Raw genomic sequence first — 14247 nt, 5'->3', positions numbered from 1 at the left:
TCGAGGTAATATCTCAAGGAAGATAAATTTAGCCTGAAGAAACTTTGATCCGCTTTTGTTTTATAAAAATGAGAGCAGTTCTTAATGTCCTTCACAGCTGGATATATTCAGCTGTTCTTGAGTCAGTCTGATTTTGTCTGATTTTTATCACTTTGGTAAAGAATCAGTAATTCTGGCTCTTTCTGTTTTGTCTCCTGTGAGCAGAAAACTTGTGGACTAAAGATGAACTCTGGTCATCTTACTATACTTACTGTGCTGAATATCAGACAGAACACGCACTGAGCAGCCAAATGCCTGCCTGAAAGTGACCTGATTTGTATCCATATCAACATGTGAGACCAGATAGGATGTCAGCCTGTCCTGAGCATGGGAGGAATAGAGATAGGAATTTTCCCTAAACTTTTACTGAACTTGCACATCTTGGTAGCCTTTCGTCTCTCGGCAGACTGACTGTCCTTCCCTTCTCCATTAGTGCAAGGCAGAAAGTGAGGCATCTTGAACAAATGTAATAGAAGTCTGACAGAAGTGTAATAAATAAAATGAATAATAAATGTAAATAATAAAATGAAGTCCGACAGAAGTGTAAAACAATGGGTTTTGTTCACAGTGGCTGCCTATCCTGCTATGGATATGTACAGACAACTGCAAGTGGTTACATTCCTGTGGCTTTAATGAGATACTGGTCATTAGCTGATATACTTTAACTGGTGGTCTGCATGATACTAGCCTATTGTGAATGCTTTGAAAATGATCCAAATGTGTTTTACTTTCCGACTGCAAAGGGTTGGAAATATGCACACTTGCAGTTGGCTTGGCTCAGCTCATGAGCTATAATGCACTCTGCCATGCTAATGCAGTAGCCTGCTTTATCTCAAGGTTTCCTTCATTCAGCAGGAACTGTGATTTGATTGTGTTTTTAGTAAAATTGTAAAGAGACAGCTCCTCACTGAACTGTTTTTTTGTTGTGTTTTTTTTTTTGTTTTATTTTGATTTGTTGTTTTTGTTGTTTTTGGTTTTTTTTAATAGCAGTTGAAGAAATTAAGTCATCTAGAGAATTCTCTTCAGGCCATAGACTGGACCGAAGCATCTCAGCTAGTGACAATATCTTGTCTTCTGGATCTACTGACTTCACCCAGGATGAAGTAAACGGGCAGTCACATAGGTATGATTTATCCAGAGGAGTATCTAAAAGTGCAAGAGGAGTCTGAGAGGACTTACCGCTAATTCCTTGCTGCTGTAAAGACAATCTGTTAAGTCATTTCATGTATGATGTAGTCTGGTCTGAGACAGCTGTGACGGTGCTTGCCAAACAAAATACCCTTAATTGTGCCAGAGGCAGCTGTTCAATTCCTAAGCATCTGATCCAGAATGGGAGTAATTTCAAGCAAGACATTATTAATGAACTTCACATGTATGCAAAATGCAGTGTTCTGCAAATAAAACTTCCTGATTGCTTTCTACTCGACTCTAACCCATGAAAAATCATTTATTAGTAAAGAAATAGGTAGGATTGTGGGAACAAGGCAGGAACTAACTTGCAGGAGGAAGAAAAATTAAGCATTTAAGTGGATTAAGGGGGTTTAAACATGCTGTCTAACTAGCATGCCTGACCAGAATCCCCAGTTTATCCTCTAGACAGGTATAGCAGGGGTGCAATATTATGAGTTCTCTCGGCAATGGGTTTCAACTCTTCTGTGAAACAATTTCTGTCAAAAGAAGATGAAAGATGCTTCCTCTCCTCCTTTTCATACCTTGACCCCTCTGTGAAGCCTTTGTCATATGTAGGACTGTGATGTTATATCTTGGATGGGAACTTGGAATTCATTAGCTATTGGCCCAAGGTTTACCAAACTTTTTCAGGGCTTGCATGTATCCTTCAGACATTAACAGCTTTTTCCTATAGCTAATTTGATTGGGCCAAGTTTTAAACAGTGAGTGTAGAGAAATTATAAAAGCGAGTACATTCTAGAAGTAAAACACAGAATGGGTGGAGATGTGTTTAAGGAAGGGTTTTACCAGTTCTTTATGGATCTAATTTTTCAAAGTGCTTAGCTATTTGTGTTTAGCACTTCTGGAAATTGCACTCTCTGCTTAGAGTTATGTTTCCTTCTGGTGCACAGATGCCTGTGTGTGGTTTGGGGGTGTTTTGTTTTTTGGGGATTGGTGTGGGTTTGGTTGGTTTTTGGTTGTGTGTTGGTTTTTTGGTTGGTTGGTTGGTTTGGTTTGGGGTTTTGGGGGGCATTTTTTGTTTGTTTTTGTTTTATCCCCAGTTGTGCTGTTTCCATGGTGATATCTGAGCTCTTATATATTGTCAACAAATTATCACTGGTTAGCAGCTGAAACGCCTAGTAGTCATGGCCCCATCCCAGCATTACTGGTTTTGTTTCTGTTGCCTGTCCTAACAGAAGCCAAGCACATACTACAAATGAGAATTTTATGGCCAAATTGCTTGCTTTGTGATAGAGAGATTATTTTTCAGGCCTTGGCTTGCAAGAGGCAAGCCAAATTGGTAACAACTTTCCCCCACCTTGGTGAGAGGCTTTGCTTCTATACAGTCATAATCTATTATTAAAAATATGTCTTCCATAATTTTTAATTTTTCTTCATGAATGTATGTCTAAATCTCACTAATAAATGGCTCTCTAACTGAAGAAACAGGTGCAGTATCCTGCAAGAGGAGACAGTGTCTTTTTATTGCGTGTTTTCTTAGCATGCATACAGTAATTTGTATTTACAAATGCAGCCTCGAGTTACGGATATGGGAATACAGCCATTCACAGTCCAAGCACAGGGGTTCCTGTGTCAAGGTCTTTTGTTAATGTGTTGGTGTTGCAATAGCTGGACGTGCCTTTTCATTCTTTCATTCATGGAAGCATATTTTAATTTGTTTGCAAAACAAACAGAGCAAATATATCACAGCTTTGGTCATAGTTTTGACCGCTGTAAGAGATGTGTCCTTCCTACTAGGCAAATACCAAGGACCTTCCTAGAAGAGGTATGTATGAGAAAAAGAGGGATGAATTATGGTCACTGTTATATCCCCTCTTCCTTAGCAGTATAGACTGGGAGTTTAACTGCACAGAGATCAGTGAAATTACACTGTCACTGAGAGAAGAATGAGACCCTAGTAGTGGCATGTTTATTGTAGTTCTTTCCACAGGCACAAATGGTTGTTATAGCTGATATATGTCAGACTGGCAGCTGCCCCTGAATTGCTATTCTCTGCTGCATTTTAATAATAGAATATAAATCTGTTCTGCTTTTTAGCTAATCAAGGCCAAATTTGTAATAGACTTGAGTTTACAATTGTGGCTGGCTGAAAAAGCCCGTATCTTTTTATTTTGACATAAAGGGCTTAAACCCTACAAGGCTTTCTTAGGTCTCTAATGGTCTTGGTTTTCTGATAATCTGGTAAAAATCACCCAAAGTCCAAATGTATTTCTATTGGAGAAAATGGTCTAGTCATCTTTGTATGTTCGAGTCCTGTCATGTCTCCCAGTTGAATACTCCCTGTGTCAGTCTGTCATGCACTTTTTACACAGTTATGTCTGGTTTTGCAAGTGAACAGTTTTCTTTCTTCTCAATGCAGATGTAGGTTTCTGTGTGAGTTTGTTGCAGGTTGGGGTTTTTTTGTTTGGTTGGTTGTTTTGGGGTTTTTTTTTAGTTTGCTTGAGCACTTGTTCTCAAATTACCACACCTTGTTGTAAATGACTACTAAATACTGTGGAGCATTTTCCCCCAGTTAGATTCTGCTGCTCCTTTCTTCGTCTCATCAATTTCTAAAGGATGGCAAATAGCAGTTTTCTGTGTTATTCTGAGGATTAGTTCTTTTCTGTTGATCTCGGCCTGTTTATTGGTGTAATAAAAGATAAGGTGGTTCTGTGGCACCTGGGCACATCGAGACCAAGATCTGCTCTGCACCCTGCTAGAAAAGCAGCAGTTTTGTTTTGCTCTGGGGTTTGGGTTTTGGTGGTGTTGGTTTTTGGTTTTTTTTTTAATTTTATAGTGTTTGCTACCAGCTTATTTTATATAATCCTTTCCTGAAGATTTTGCAAAGATGTGAGCCATCTGTGTGACCACTGTGTCACTCTTTGGTATAGTGACTACTCTTTGGTATAGTGACTCTGGTTGTGTTACTTTGTGCCTGGAGTGCTTACAGTCCATCCACCCAGGTTACTGCAGTGGAACTCTGTGAAGATTACTGATGGCTATAAAAACACTTCTTAGTATATGGGAATACAGATCCAGACCTTTGTTACTTATTGCTGAATAAGAGTGAAAGAAAGCTCATTTATCCCTGAAAAACTCTGGTGGTGAAGCTGTTGGTTCTTCCTTTTGTGTCTGTGTTAGCATATTATAGTATGTATATGATTACCATGACAAGCAAAAGTGAATTGAAAACCCAGCTCTTGAACTAAAGTGAATAAAATTACCAAAAAAAGCAATAACAATGAGACTGGTTTATGGTGAGATATTTAAATATGTCTGTGGCCCAGGGCTTGGGGTTTTATCTAGCCGATCTTAGGTTTTTGGTTTTGTTTTGCTGGTACCTCCTCCTTCGAAATGAGACAAATTTAATACTTGTAATACTCAGAGACAGGCCGAGGGCTGCTGAGATGGCTCTTGGCAGACATGCCAGTTAGCATGTCTCTGTCCTTAATAGTTAGCTTGTACAAATGTAAAATAAGACAATTCATTTCATTTAAAATACAAAAGGAACACTTGCTCAGATCTCTCTGCAAGGTGAAGCAGGGGTATGGAAGAGCTAATCAGCACCGACTAAGCAGCATTCCCAGGGGAGGAGGCAAGATTAAATGTCTTGAAAATCCTCCTAATCACCCTTTCTGATAGTCACAAAGGGTTCTTTTGATGGTGCTAAATAACACGGGGACTTTCCATTTTAATCTCATCTTTAGATGGCACTTTTTTCGATCTCCTGCCTTTGGCTCTTCTATTTTCTATTTAAATATGGTGAGCTTTTTTTCACGTAGCTATTATTTCAGTTTAACCTTGTCTCCTTTTGAGGGAAAATTGACTCACTAGAGCAAACATGAGTATAGACTCTGAATTACATTAGAGACTTGCTGTTTCCTCATAGCCTCAATTTTTGTACCTGGGGAAGAATTACTGGTGCTGGGGGCAGGGAAGGACCACGTATCTTCACACAGTCATGGACTACATTTTAAAGAATGGTATTCTTGCTGCACAAGCAGACTGCGGAATAGCAGCAGCTGTTTTATGTTCTCAGTGTGAACAAGGAACCTGTGTGATTAGGGAATTTATTTCATAAATGCCATCACAGCTTTTTGCTCTTTTGACAAAGCCTTCAGGGTGTTCTACAAATCTTACCACAGCTGGGAGCCAGGGAGGCTGTCTGTCTCTGCCAAGATTGTGACCTATACCTGGGAGAAATAATAGTGCCATAAAAGGATGCATTCCTGTGCTGTAGCATACCTGTTTGCGCCTCAGATTGAGTCTCTGTGTGTGATAAATACAATGGAAAGCAAGCTAAAGATCTATTACCTATTTGCAAGGGACTTAACTGAACCTGTTTAATCCTGTTGTCCAAAGAACCATGTTTGAGTAGGATAGACAGGTAGATAGAGCCAAGTTTAGAAGCAACTCGGTGAATACATGCCCCAGGGCAGTACCTGTAGTGCCACTGTTCCTTTCCATTTGCAGTCTCTGAATTTTGCACAGTCTGTCAGGCTGTCACAGCATGTACTGCAGGTTTCACTTGGTTGCAGACTTATTATACATACATAATTCCCCATGCATTGCTAACCCTTTCCATCTCCTCCTACAGTGAGTTTCCCTCAGCCTACACCAGCAAACCTAAGATCCCTCGCAGTCCCGAAGTGCAGAGTGCCAGCCCTAGAAAGGGAAAGGTGCCAGCTATTGCTCCCCAGTTCTCTCAGTCTGGACCTCAACACACAAGCCGTCCCAGCTCCTCAGGATCATCCACAAAGAGCAGACAGAGTAAGTGGAAAAAGTCATCATTCTGTGTGTCAGACCTTGGGGTGGGAATGGAGGGAGCACTGTAGTAGTTCTCCAGGAATGAAGTTGTATGCTACAAATGTGCCAGGAGTATATGACATTGTACTTGTCATCTGCAGGATATACAACCATGTAATTATATCCTGCTGAACACTGCTCCTATTTCCAGGCTGTTGTGTGAGCAGTTAAAGAGACATGCTTTTTCCTGTATCTGGGTGGACAAAAGTGGCCCAAATTCTATGCTTCTACGATTCTGTGAATTCTCAGAAGTTTGGGGGGAAGCTTCTAGTCTCAGACTTCCTCTAGGTTTCATTAGACCTTTTCCTTATCTTTAGACACTTTTACTCCATTCTTGTAAAGTGTTTAATGTTCTTTAGTTGGGATCCCTGGGTGTGTCTGCACTGCAACTGAATGTAGACCAGATGTCAGGCAGTTCAGAAGACAGGCGCAGGGCAGCCTAGTAAGGAGACAGCCAAAACTTGGTGTGCTGCCTGTGACAGTCATCATTCTGCTGGAGATTCGTATTTAAGAACCACATGGATGTCTCATTGCCTGAAGAGGTTTAAGCAGTACTAGTTTCCAGTGGGCTCAGAAGAGGCCTGTAACTTGAGGTCGGAGGGAAAGGATGGACACTTGCTTTAAGCCAGCCAACACCAGCCCAAGAAAGCAGAAATGTTATCTCAGATGCTCTCACAACAGTAAACGTGTATGGTATATAAGCTGGAGGGGAGGTTTGCAAGAAGAGAGAAGAAAGATGTGTTCTTGAGTAATTAGCATGATTTTTTCCCTGGAGTGTGGGTAGGACTAGCTGGATTCATCAATTAAAATGGCAGGAGCTATGTGCTTTATATTCTCATTCCAAATGTATTTGAAGAGGTTTAGTGATGATTATTTGATCACAATGCAACATCAGCTCTATTCTTTAGATGCAACTTATCTTTAAACAATTCACAAACACATGGTAACTCATAGTACCTTACAAACCTTTGCAAGAAATTTGAGGTGTGTGTATATCCTTAGCACCTCATTACAGGTAGGGAAAATGAAACACAGAGAATTGAAATAACCTAGTAAATGAGCAATAGAACTGGAAACAGCTTCCTAAGTCCTCTGTGTTGTTCACTGATTGTTATTCCACACAGTTGCATGTGCAGGGAGATGGGGTGATTTACATTCAGGGAGTACAGGTGAGGCAATGGTAGGGACTGTCCTTGGTGGTGAAGGGAGGTTTTGACCTAAAGGGTACTTCCTTGAGCAGTCCTATGCTCAGGTAATATTGCCAGCTGTTTTGGATTTACTTATGCTGCATATGCCGTGTGCTTTACCTCTGACATTTCTGTTTCCTGTGATAGCAGCACTATTCTACCCTGATTGAATGTGGTGTCCCTGCTTCCTCTTTCAGTTCAATTACAAAAGCACTGGCCAATTGAAAAGGAGAAACTCTGCTGAAGAAGGAAAAAGCGTAGTGTGTGTGTGCGTGCATAAATACTCCTCCGCATGGTCTGGTTTCTCCAGGACAGCTTAACGCTCCTGGGTGCCGATGTCCTGTGAAAGATGCAACATACATATGTTGCTCTCAGAGGGCTCTGGAGAAAGTTCCTTTTCCAGTGGCACAGTGTTTACTGTGTTTTATCTTGAAATGGCATCAAAGCAGAGCATGATCAGAATTGTATATCAGTTGGGTTTCTGTGCTAATTCAGTATGTAAGTCCAGACTCTCTGGCTCTTCTGACTTTTACTGGGTAGGATTTGTCCTACAACACATCTCTTAGCTGTATCTGTGCATCCTAAAGCTGAATGTATAACGGGCATCACATCATACTATGTGTCCATTTAGCTTTTCTCCTGAGTTTCCTATTGGGGTTCCAGGTAATTGTTTACTATCTGCCCACAGGTGCCATGAGACAGACTTAGTGTCAGCAACTGAATGTTAAACTCTTATCTTCCTGCTAAAATAGCAAAGAAATTATTTTGCAAAACAAGTCATCTTCCATTCGCGCTGTGTATGTGTCCTGCATTGCTCTCTGCTGTCACAGAGCACCTGTTAGTTACTGTACACCTTGTGCAGGGCTTCACAGGCTTTTTATGACTGGGGAAAGTGAGAGGAAGGTGATCAGGACCAGATTTCGAAGGACTAAAAAGGGCTTTAAACGCTTGAGGTTCTCAAAGGTAATTCGGAGCTGTTACTTAAGATGAAGGGAAGGCATCTGAAGCAGGTGAGCCCCTGATGTTTCCCTAGTAAAGCTCTGTGCAACTGTTCCTTTAATTTCCTAGCTGACTCATCTGTAAGTCAAAATTGTATCTGATGCATAGATATCAGCAATCAGTAGATTTCAGCAGTTGATGCCTCCCGTTTGCCTGCTGCATAGGTATGTAGGTTTTTACATATGAAGAGATTCTGTCCTAGTGGAAGCTTGTCTTTAGTTTGTGGATTTCTTGGTATTTCTCCAGAAATACAAGTTTTTATAGTTGATAGACATGATGAGAAAAGGATTAGTTCTGATTGTACTTACTTGATGTGCTCGCTTACCTTAGAGACACTTGTTTAGCTTGCTTTTAATATTTATCATGGGTGTATTTTCTGGAAATAAGTTGTTCTTACATAAACCCAGCTGGACTGTTCCTCTTGGCACTTGGAGTGTGTGGAATGCCTGAGGAATGCAGAAGAAGCACAGGTACAAGTGGAGCTACAGTCCTGAGGCAAGATTCCTGCCTGAGATGTAGCCTGCTGCTGTTAGCTGAGCTCTGAAGTTGTACATTAAAGCAAAAGCAAGCTCCTCCAAATAAAATCAGCCATGCTGGGGTTTTCTGCGGATTCTACTTCTAGCTGATGCAGGAGTGACACTGTCAGCAAGGCTAGAACATTTAGACTTTTTCAGCTGTGCTTATGTGCCCCATGTGGACATAGTTGAATGGTTTAATCTACCCTGTTCCTCACTCTGCATCTGTTCCAAGCAACTCTGTGTGGGCATGCTGAAGCTGTTCGCAGTGTGCCAAGCTCTGTCTAGGGCACAGTGGAGCCCGAGTAGTACAAAAATCTCTACCAGAAGAATGAGGAATGGTTTTTATCAGATGTGTCACTAGGCCCTGGTAACCCCCTGTTCCTTCACGAGTTCTTTCAGTGTCCCCTGCCAAGTGGTTGCCATAAATACATTCTGCATTTTTTAAGTTGCAACATCAGTGGTTAAGGTGCCTTTCTATATATTCTTTGTGGTGTTTGTGTCACTGTACAGGTTGTATAAGTGTTGCCCTCAGGCAGCTCATGTGTTGTAATAAATCCTGCTTTCAGCTGACAGATCCTTTCTTGCTGTTTTTCTGCAGGCAGCCAGTCCTACAGGAAGTGAGAACAGTTCCTTTCCTCAAGAATCACCTGTCACATTGTTGAAGGACAGAGCCAGCTTCCTGTAATGAGCTTTACTGGAGACCTACTGAGAAGAGGGTGAGGTTATTGACATTGCATGGCGTATGCCTTGCACAGTGATTCAGGGATTATCTGATGGGATGCATCTGTTGTCATCTCTAAACCTGGCTAAGACACAGGCCTTGTTATTACAGTTCAAGGTCTTGGCAGCAGCCTAGGATTGATGCGGAAGATGCATATAGTCCCGATATCTCCGATAGTTTACTCTAAACTGACATTGCCACCTTGAGAAGAAACTCTTGCTCTCTGCCTACTGTGTCAGAGTAAATGGCCTTTGGAGACAGGATGTAATGCTCAGCAGAGGAGACTGACCAAGCAACTGTCTTTCTTTATATACTGCTCACTGAATTTATTATGCCTTTGTGAATTAGTTGGGAGATACCTGTGTTCAAAGGATCTGAACTAGGAGAGAAAATGTACGTCATGTGTGCAGAGCCTCACTGCCTGGAGCTGTCTTGTGTGGAGCGAGTTCTGTGTTTGGCTACCAGAGACTGGAGAGAAAGTATTTCATCAACTTCTGATTGACCTGTGGCAGTTGAAAAAACCTGTGCCAGTGCCCAAGGCCGCATCCGTGCGCATCACCACGATCAGCAGCTTTATCTGCAGCAATCACTCCTTCTATTTCTTCCGGTTTTTTTCTTAATTCTACTGTTAAACTTTTGTGGAATGAATAATCCTTTTTTTTTTTTTTTCCCCACTGGAATGAAGAACTTTGTTTCTTCATTCAAAGAAACCATGAGAATGTGAACACATCAGAAGTAACTTTCTCTTTACACATGGCTATGGACAATCTTCTTTGGTCTCTGTTGCCTTTTTTATGTTCTTCACTTCTGAGTGATAACTGGTTATGACTTCATGGAATTTGTGCTAGTCTTCAGTGAATACGAAGTGCTGGACAGGCAAGAAAGAACAGAAATTCCTCCACTAAATAATAATAAATAAAAAAAAAAGAGCAGTTAGTTCCACCAGTGAATGACAAAGCTAGTGCTGTTTGTTATTCTTTCTCTCAAAAGTAACAGTGACCAGGAAACACTAAATTCTTCACTGGGGGTTGGCTTTTCAGTAACATCCCCTCATGTGACACAGCTGTTAGGACAACAGCAACAACTTTCCAGAACTGTGGTTTGCCTTGGAACATGGCTGCTGCTGAGGCAGACATGCACCTAACGCAGGCAGTGTATTTGCCGTTGGCAGACTTCAAAAGCAAATGCTTTAACACGTACAAAAAGGGAGAAGGTAAGGCTTTTGTTTTGGAGTTTCACCTTGAGAAACAAACAAGTGGACGCAGCCTAAAAGGTGTAGCAACTCTGGTAGTGGTGCTACCTTCCCCTAGGGTAAAGATATGTAAAACCACCAACCATTTCCATAGCACCAGAAGAAAGCTTTATGCTTCTGATGAGACCTTGCATTGTGCCTCTTGGTGTGTGGTGGCAACTGAAGAGCCAAGGCCATTTCCTTGTGTGATGTGGTTGCCATGAGACCCACCAAGGTCACTGACGCTGTGTCAGGTGTTTGCAGAAAGGGCTTCCATGTGCAAGTTCAGGTAACCCCTATGGATAATAGACTTGAAACTGAAATCAGGGTATTCTCTAGAAGTCACCTCCCAGTTTAAAATCTAGTCTTATTCATGTGGTGGGGCCAATTTACTGCTCAGTCACTTTAGGGTCCTAAAACAAAGCAGGCAATGCTGCTTTAACCCCTGAACTACAAAGTGATTATAGACACTTGATAGCCCCCACTGCATGGATCTCCATGCAGGACAAAGAAATCACAGAAAATCTCTGACCTGTGCTTCAATTCATCCACTTCCTCTCAGAGTTGATAAACACAATAATGGAAAAAGGGTTCACAAAAGGGCAGTAATGGAAAGCAGCCATTAAAACTCACCTGGTAGTTTTCCAGTGTAGGCAGCTTTTCTCTTTCCTTTGAAATGCTGTCTTTTTTCTAACACTGTAATAGCAGTGGTCAGGTTGTTAACACTGATGTGCTAAGCACATTCATTTGCGTGCGCAGATAAACACACAATGCTCCAGTAGTTGAGTTTTATTTATTTTAGAGCAATGCTGAATTTCATGTTGGAGCAAATGTGATTCTCTGAGATGCAGAGCAGCAGCTCTTGAAAAGTGTTGATTACAGACTAATTTTCTTTATTTGGAAGGACACAACACCAAACCTCACTGGCTTTACCATTAGTTGACATCTAAATCACATCATTCCTTCTGAGTCAGCTGAAGGTGGTTGGTCGGTATGGCTACAACTGTTCCAGCAGATACAGGTTCATGAAAAATAAAATGCATCTTGTAGAACTGGACTGAAAAGAGCAAGCTGAAGTTTATGTATTTGTGTGTTTGTTTCTTACTCAGACCTGTTGCAACGCAGAACTTTATATATACATTTTTCCATATTCTAATCCTAGATGTTTAGGAGTGTGAGTATAGGGTTTGAAACAGTAATGCTTGAGAAACTTCGTTTTCCAAATACAGAGAAGAACTATGGATATGCTTAGAAATAAATTCTCAGCTGAGCAGTAATTTGAGAGGCCAGCAAAGTAATGTGTCCTCCTTTTCTCTGTCTTGTTCACAAAAAGCCCCTGTGATGCCAGCTGGAAGGTTTTGAAGCTAATGAAAAATGTTGATTCTGCCTTTGCTAGTAGGACTCCAGTATTCGGGGTTGAAAGGTCCTGGGATGGAGGTCAGTAACACATACATAGCAAATTCTGCACCTAACTCCTAGAAGGTGTTAGGGTTTTTTTTGTATATGCCATGTAGAGGCTGCTGCTAGATGTACCACCGCCATAGTAAATTCATAATGGGAGCAGTGGAAATTGCCTGCCCGAATGAGAGGGGAATGATTGTGCTTAGAGTGGCTGTGATTTTGTTTACAATGAGCAAATACAGTTATTGCATACGACACAGATCAGCCAGGGAAGTTTTTCTGAGACCAAAGTGCTGTGTGGTGCATATAACTTCTCTGTGTTCAGTGTAATTTTGTTTATACAGTGTTGTATGAGATACAAAATGCATAAATTGATTTCATTTTGCATGGAGGGCTCATTCTGTACAAGTGTTTTAAAATTGTCTGGCAATGACTTAGTGAAAATGCCACTAAAGGGATTTTCTTTTTCCTCTTTTTGCTAGGTTAGTTTGGGGTTTCCTGAACTTTTAGGGTGTGCATTTGTTTACATTTTGCTCTGATTTATTGTAAGGAAATTCTGTCCCCAACAGTTTTGTCTCCACCTGAGTTGAAAACACAGCTCCTTTCTGTTCAGCCTAGCCTGTCTCTACAGAGGTAGCATGTTTACTCAGTGTTGCAAAGCAAGCATGAACCACTCATTGTTTGTGATCTCTCACAAGGAGAGCCCGGGCAAGTGAGATGCCACCAGTGACACTGATTTGGTGTCAGAAGTATGTGTTGGAGGATTTAAGTGTCTAGGGAAGACAAGCAATGAAATGCTCTGGAGGAAAAACATTTCTGTGATGTGGAGGGACAGTGGTTCCTTGGTTTGGCTTTGAGTTGTTTCCTTTAAACAAAGTTCCAGTAGTCTTTATAAATCATGGTGGAGGTTGCAGTGTAGAGACAAAAAGTGATGCACTACATTCATGTACATCTTTGAGTATTGGTAGCAGAAAAGCAAACAGGCTACCTTCATCCCAGGTAATACCTACATCCAGACTTACCTTTTAGCTTTGGGCTTGAATTAATCTTTGAGCCACAGCTTCCTGGCAGTTTGGACCACCTCAGACTTGCTGGCAGTCAGTCTCAGTAATGGAACAAGCCCTTTCCCAAGAGAGGAAATGTTGGAAAGCTGGGAGCTGCATCTTGCTCAGTAAGTGTAATCTAACCGAGGAGCAGGTGAGTCCTGTGGGACCACAGAGCACAAGTAGGTGCATGGGCATGGCTGCCATAGAGGATGTAGAGGCAGCCTTACAAAGCTCCACTGGGGCAACTAAGTATCAAAATACCTCTGTGACTAAGCCATGTGGGCTTCTCCAGGCTATGCTGCACTTCCTAACCTCTGCTATTGATATGAACTATAAAAGAAGTGGGACTTTGGATAATTTATTGCTGGGTAAGAAACAGCAAGATGTTTCAAGTCAAACAAAACAGTCTTAAGACCAGACTGTTCTGGCCAAGCTGCATGGGAATCTGCTGCTAATAGATTTTAAAAAGAAGCCAGCTTCTGGGTGCAGAACATAGAACATTGTCCTCCTACGTTATCAAACCAGTAATTATTCTAGCCTGGCACCTTGTTAGTGATTGGGATCTGATGTTTCAAAGCAAGTTTCTACCCAACTCCAAGCTGCTTTATACGCTGCAGTGGGAGGGCATTGTATTCGGTTACAGGACCATGATCCAAATTTCCACTCCCTAAGGATCTGGTGCTCTCCACACAACAGGCTGAATGGCACACCCTATGGCATCTAACAGCTTTCTAGAGCATGGCCTTTTATTTCAAGTTCTTTCTGCAGTGCTTGGCATGTGGTCTGTTTCCAAGAAACTAAGGTAGTAATTTATTGCAGTGAAAGTGAAAACACTTCACACGAACAGTAGGAAACGCAGGTGACAGCTTTAAGTTTGTTTTGTGCTTATATTCTTCAAATATGGGAAATGCTGCTCTGATATGGTTTGAAGTCCATGGATTTTGGGCGCGTCAGTTATTCTGTTCACTCTGAATGTGAGTAACCGAGCACTGCATTTAATTTAAGGAACGGTTTCCAGTATGCTTTGCTGGTTTTCATCTTGAGATTCTTGAAGGTGTTACTTCATTTTATTTGCTTTTTCTTTTAATGATGTTGAGAACTAATTCTGCTGAGTAAAAGAATAAACAGG

The 14247-nt window shown here is 41.4% G+C and overlaps 1 protein-coding gene across 11 annotated transcripts in view; it reads left to right on the top strand.

The window, feature by feature from the left end:
* ARMC9 (armadillo repeat containing 9) overlaps positions 1 to 14140 on the top strand; it is a 73971-nt gene extending 59831 nt beyond the window's left edge. For all 11 annotated transcript variants that reach the window (XM_061348781.1, XM_061348779.1, XM_061348780.1 and 8 more), the window contains 3 exons: positions 1030 to 1162; positions 5807 to 5979; positions 9318 to 14140. In XM_061348781.1, coding sequence (XP_061204765.1) covers positions 1030 to 1162; positions 5807 to 5979; positions 9318 to 9340 — 329 coding nt within the window. In that variant the 3' untranslated portion in view covers positions 9341 to 14140. The remainder of the gene's footprint in view (positions 1 to 1029; positions 1163 to 5806; positions 5980 to 9317) is intronic.
* Positions 14141 to 14247: the final 107 nt, after the last annotated feature.

This window comes from Neopsephotus bourkii, unplaced genomic scaffold (genome assembly GCF_033783945.1).
Source record: "Neopsephotus bourkii isolate Nb327-2 ecotype Australia unplaced genomic scaffold, CSIRO-AGI_Nbou_v1 NB_369, whole genome shotgun sequence".
NCBI classification, from domain to species: Eukaryota; Metazoa; Chordata; class Aves; order Psittaciformes; family Psittacidae; genus Neopsephotus; species Neopsephotus bourkii.
This window is presented reverse-complemented; position numbering and strand designations above follow the sequence as displayed.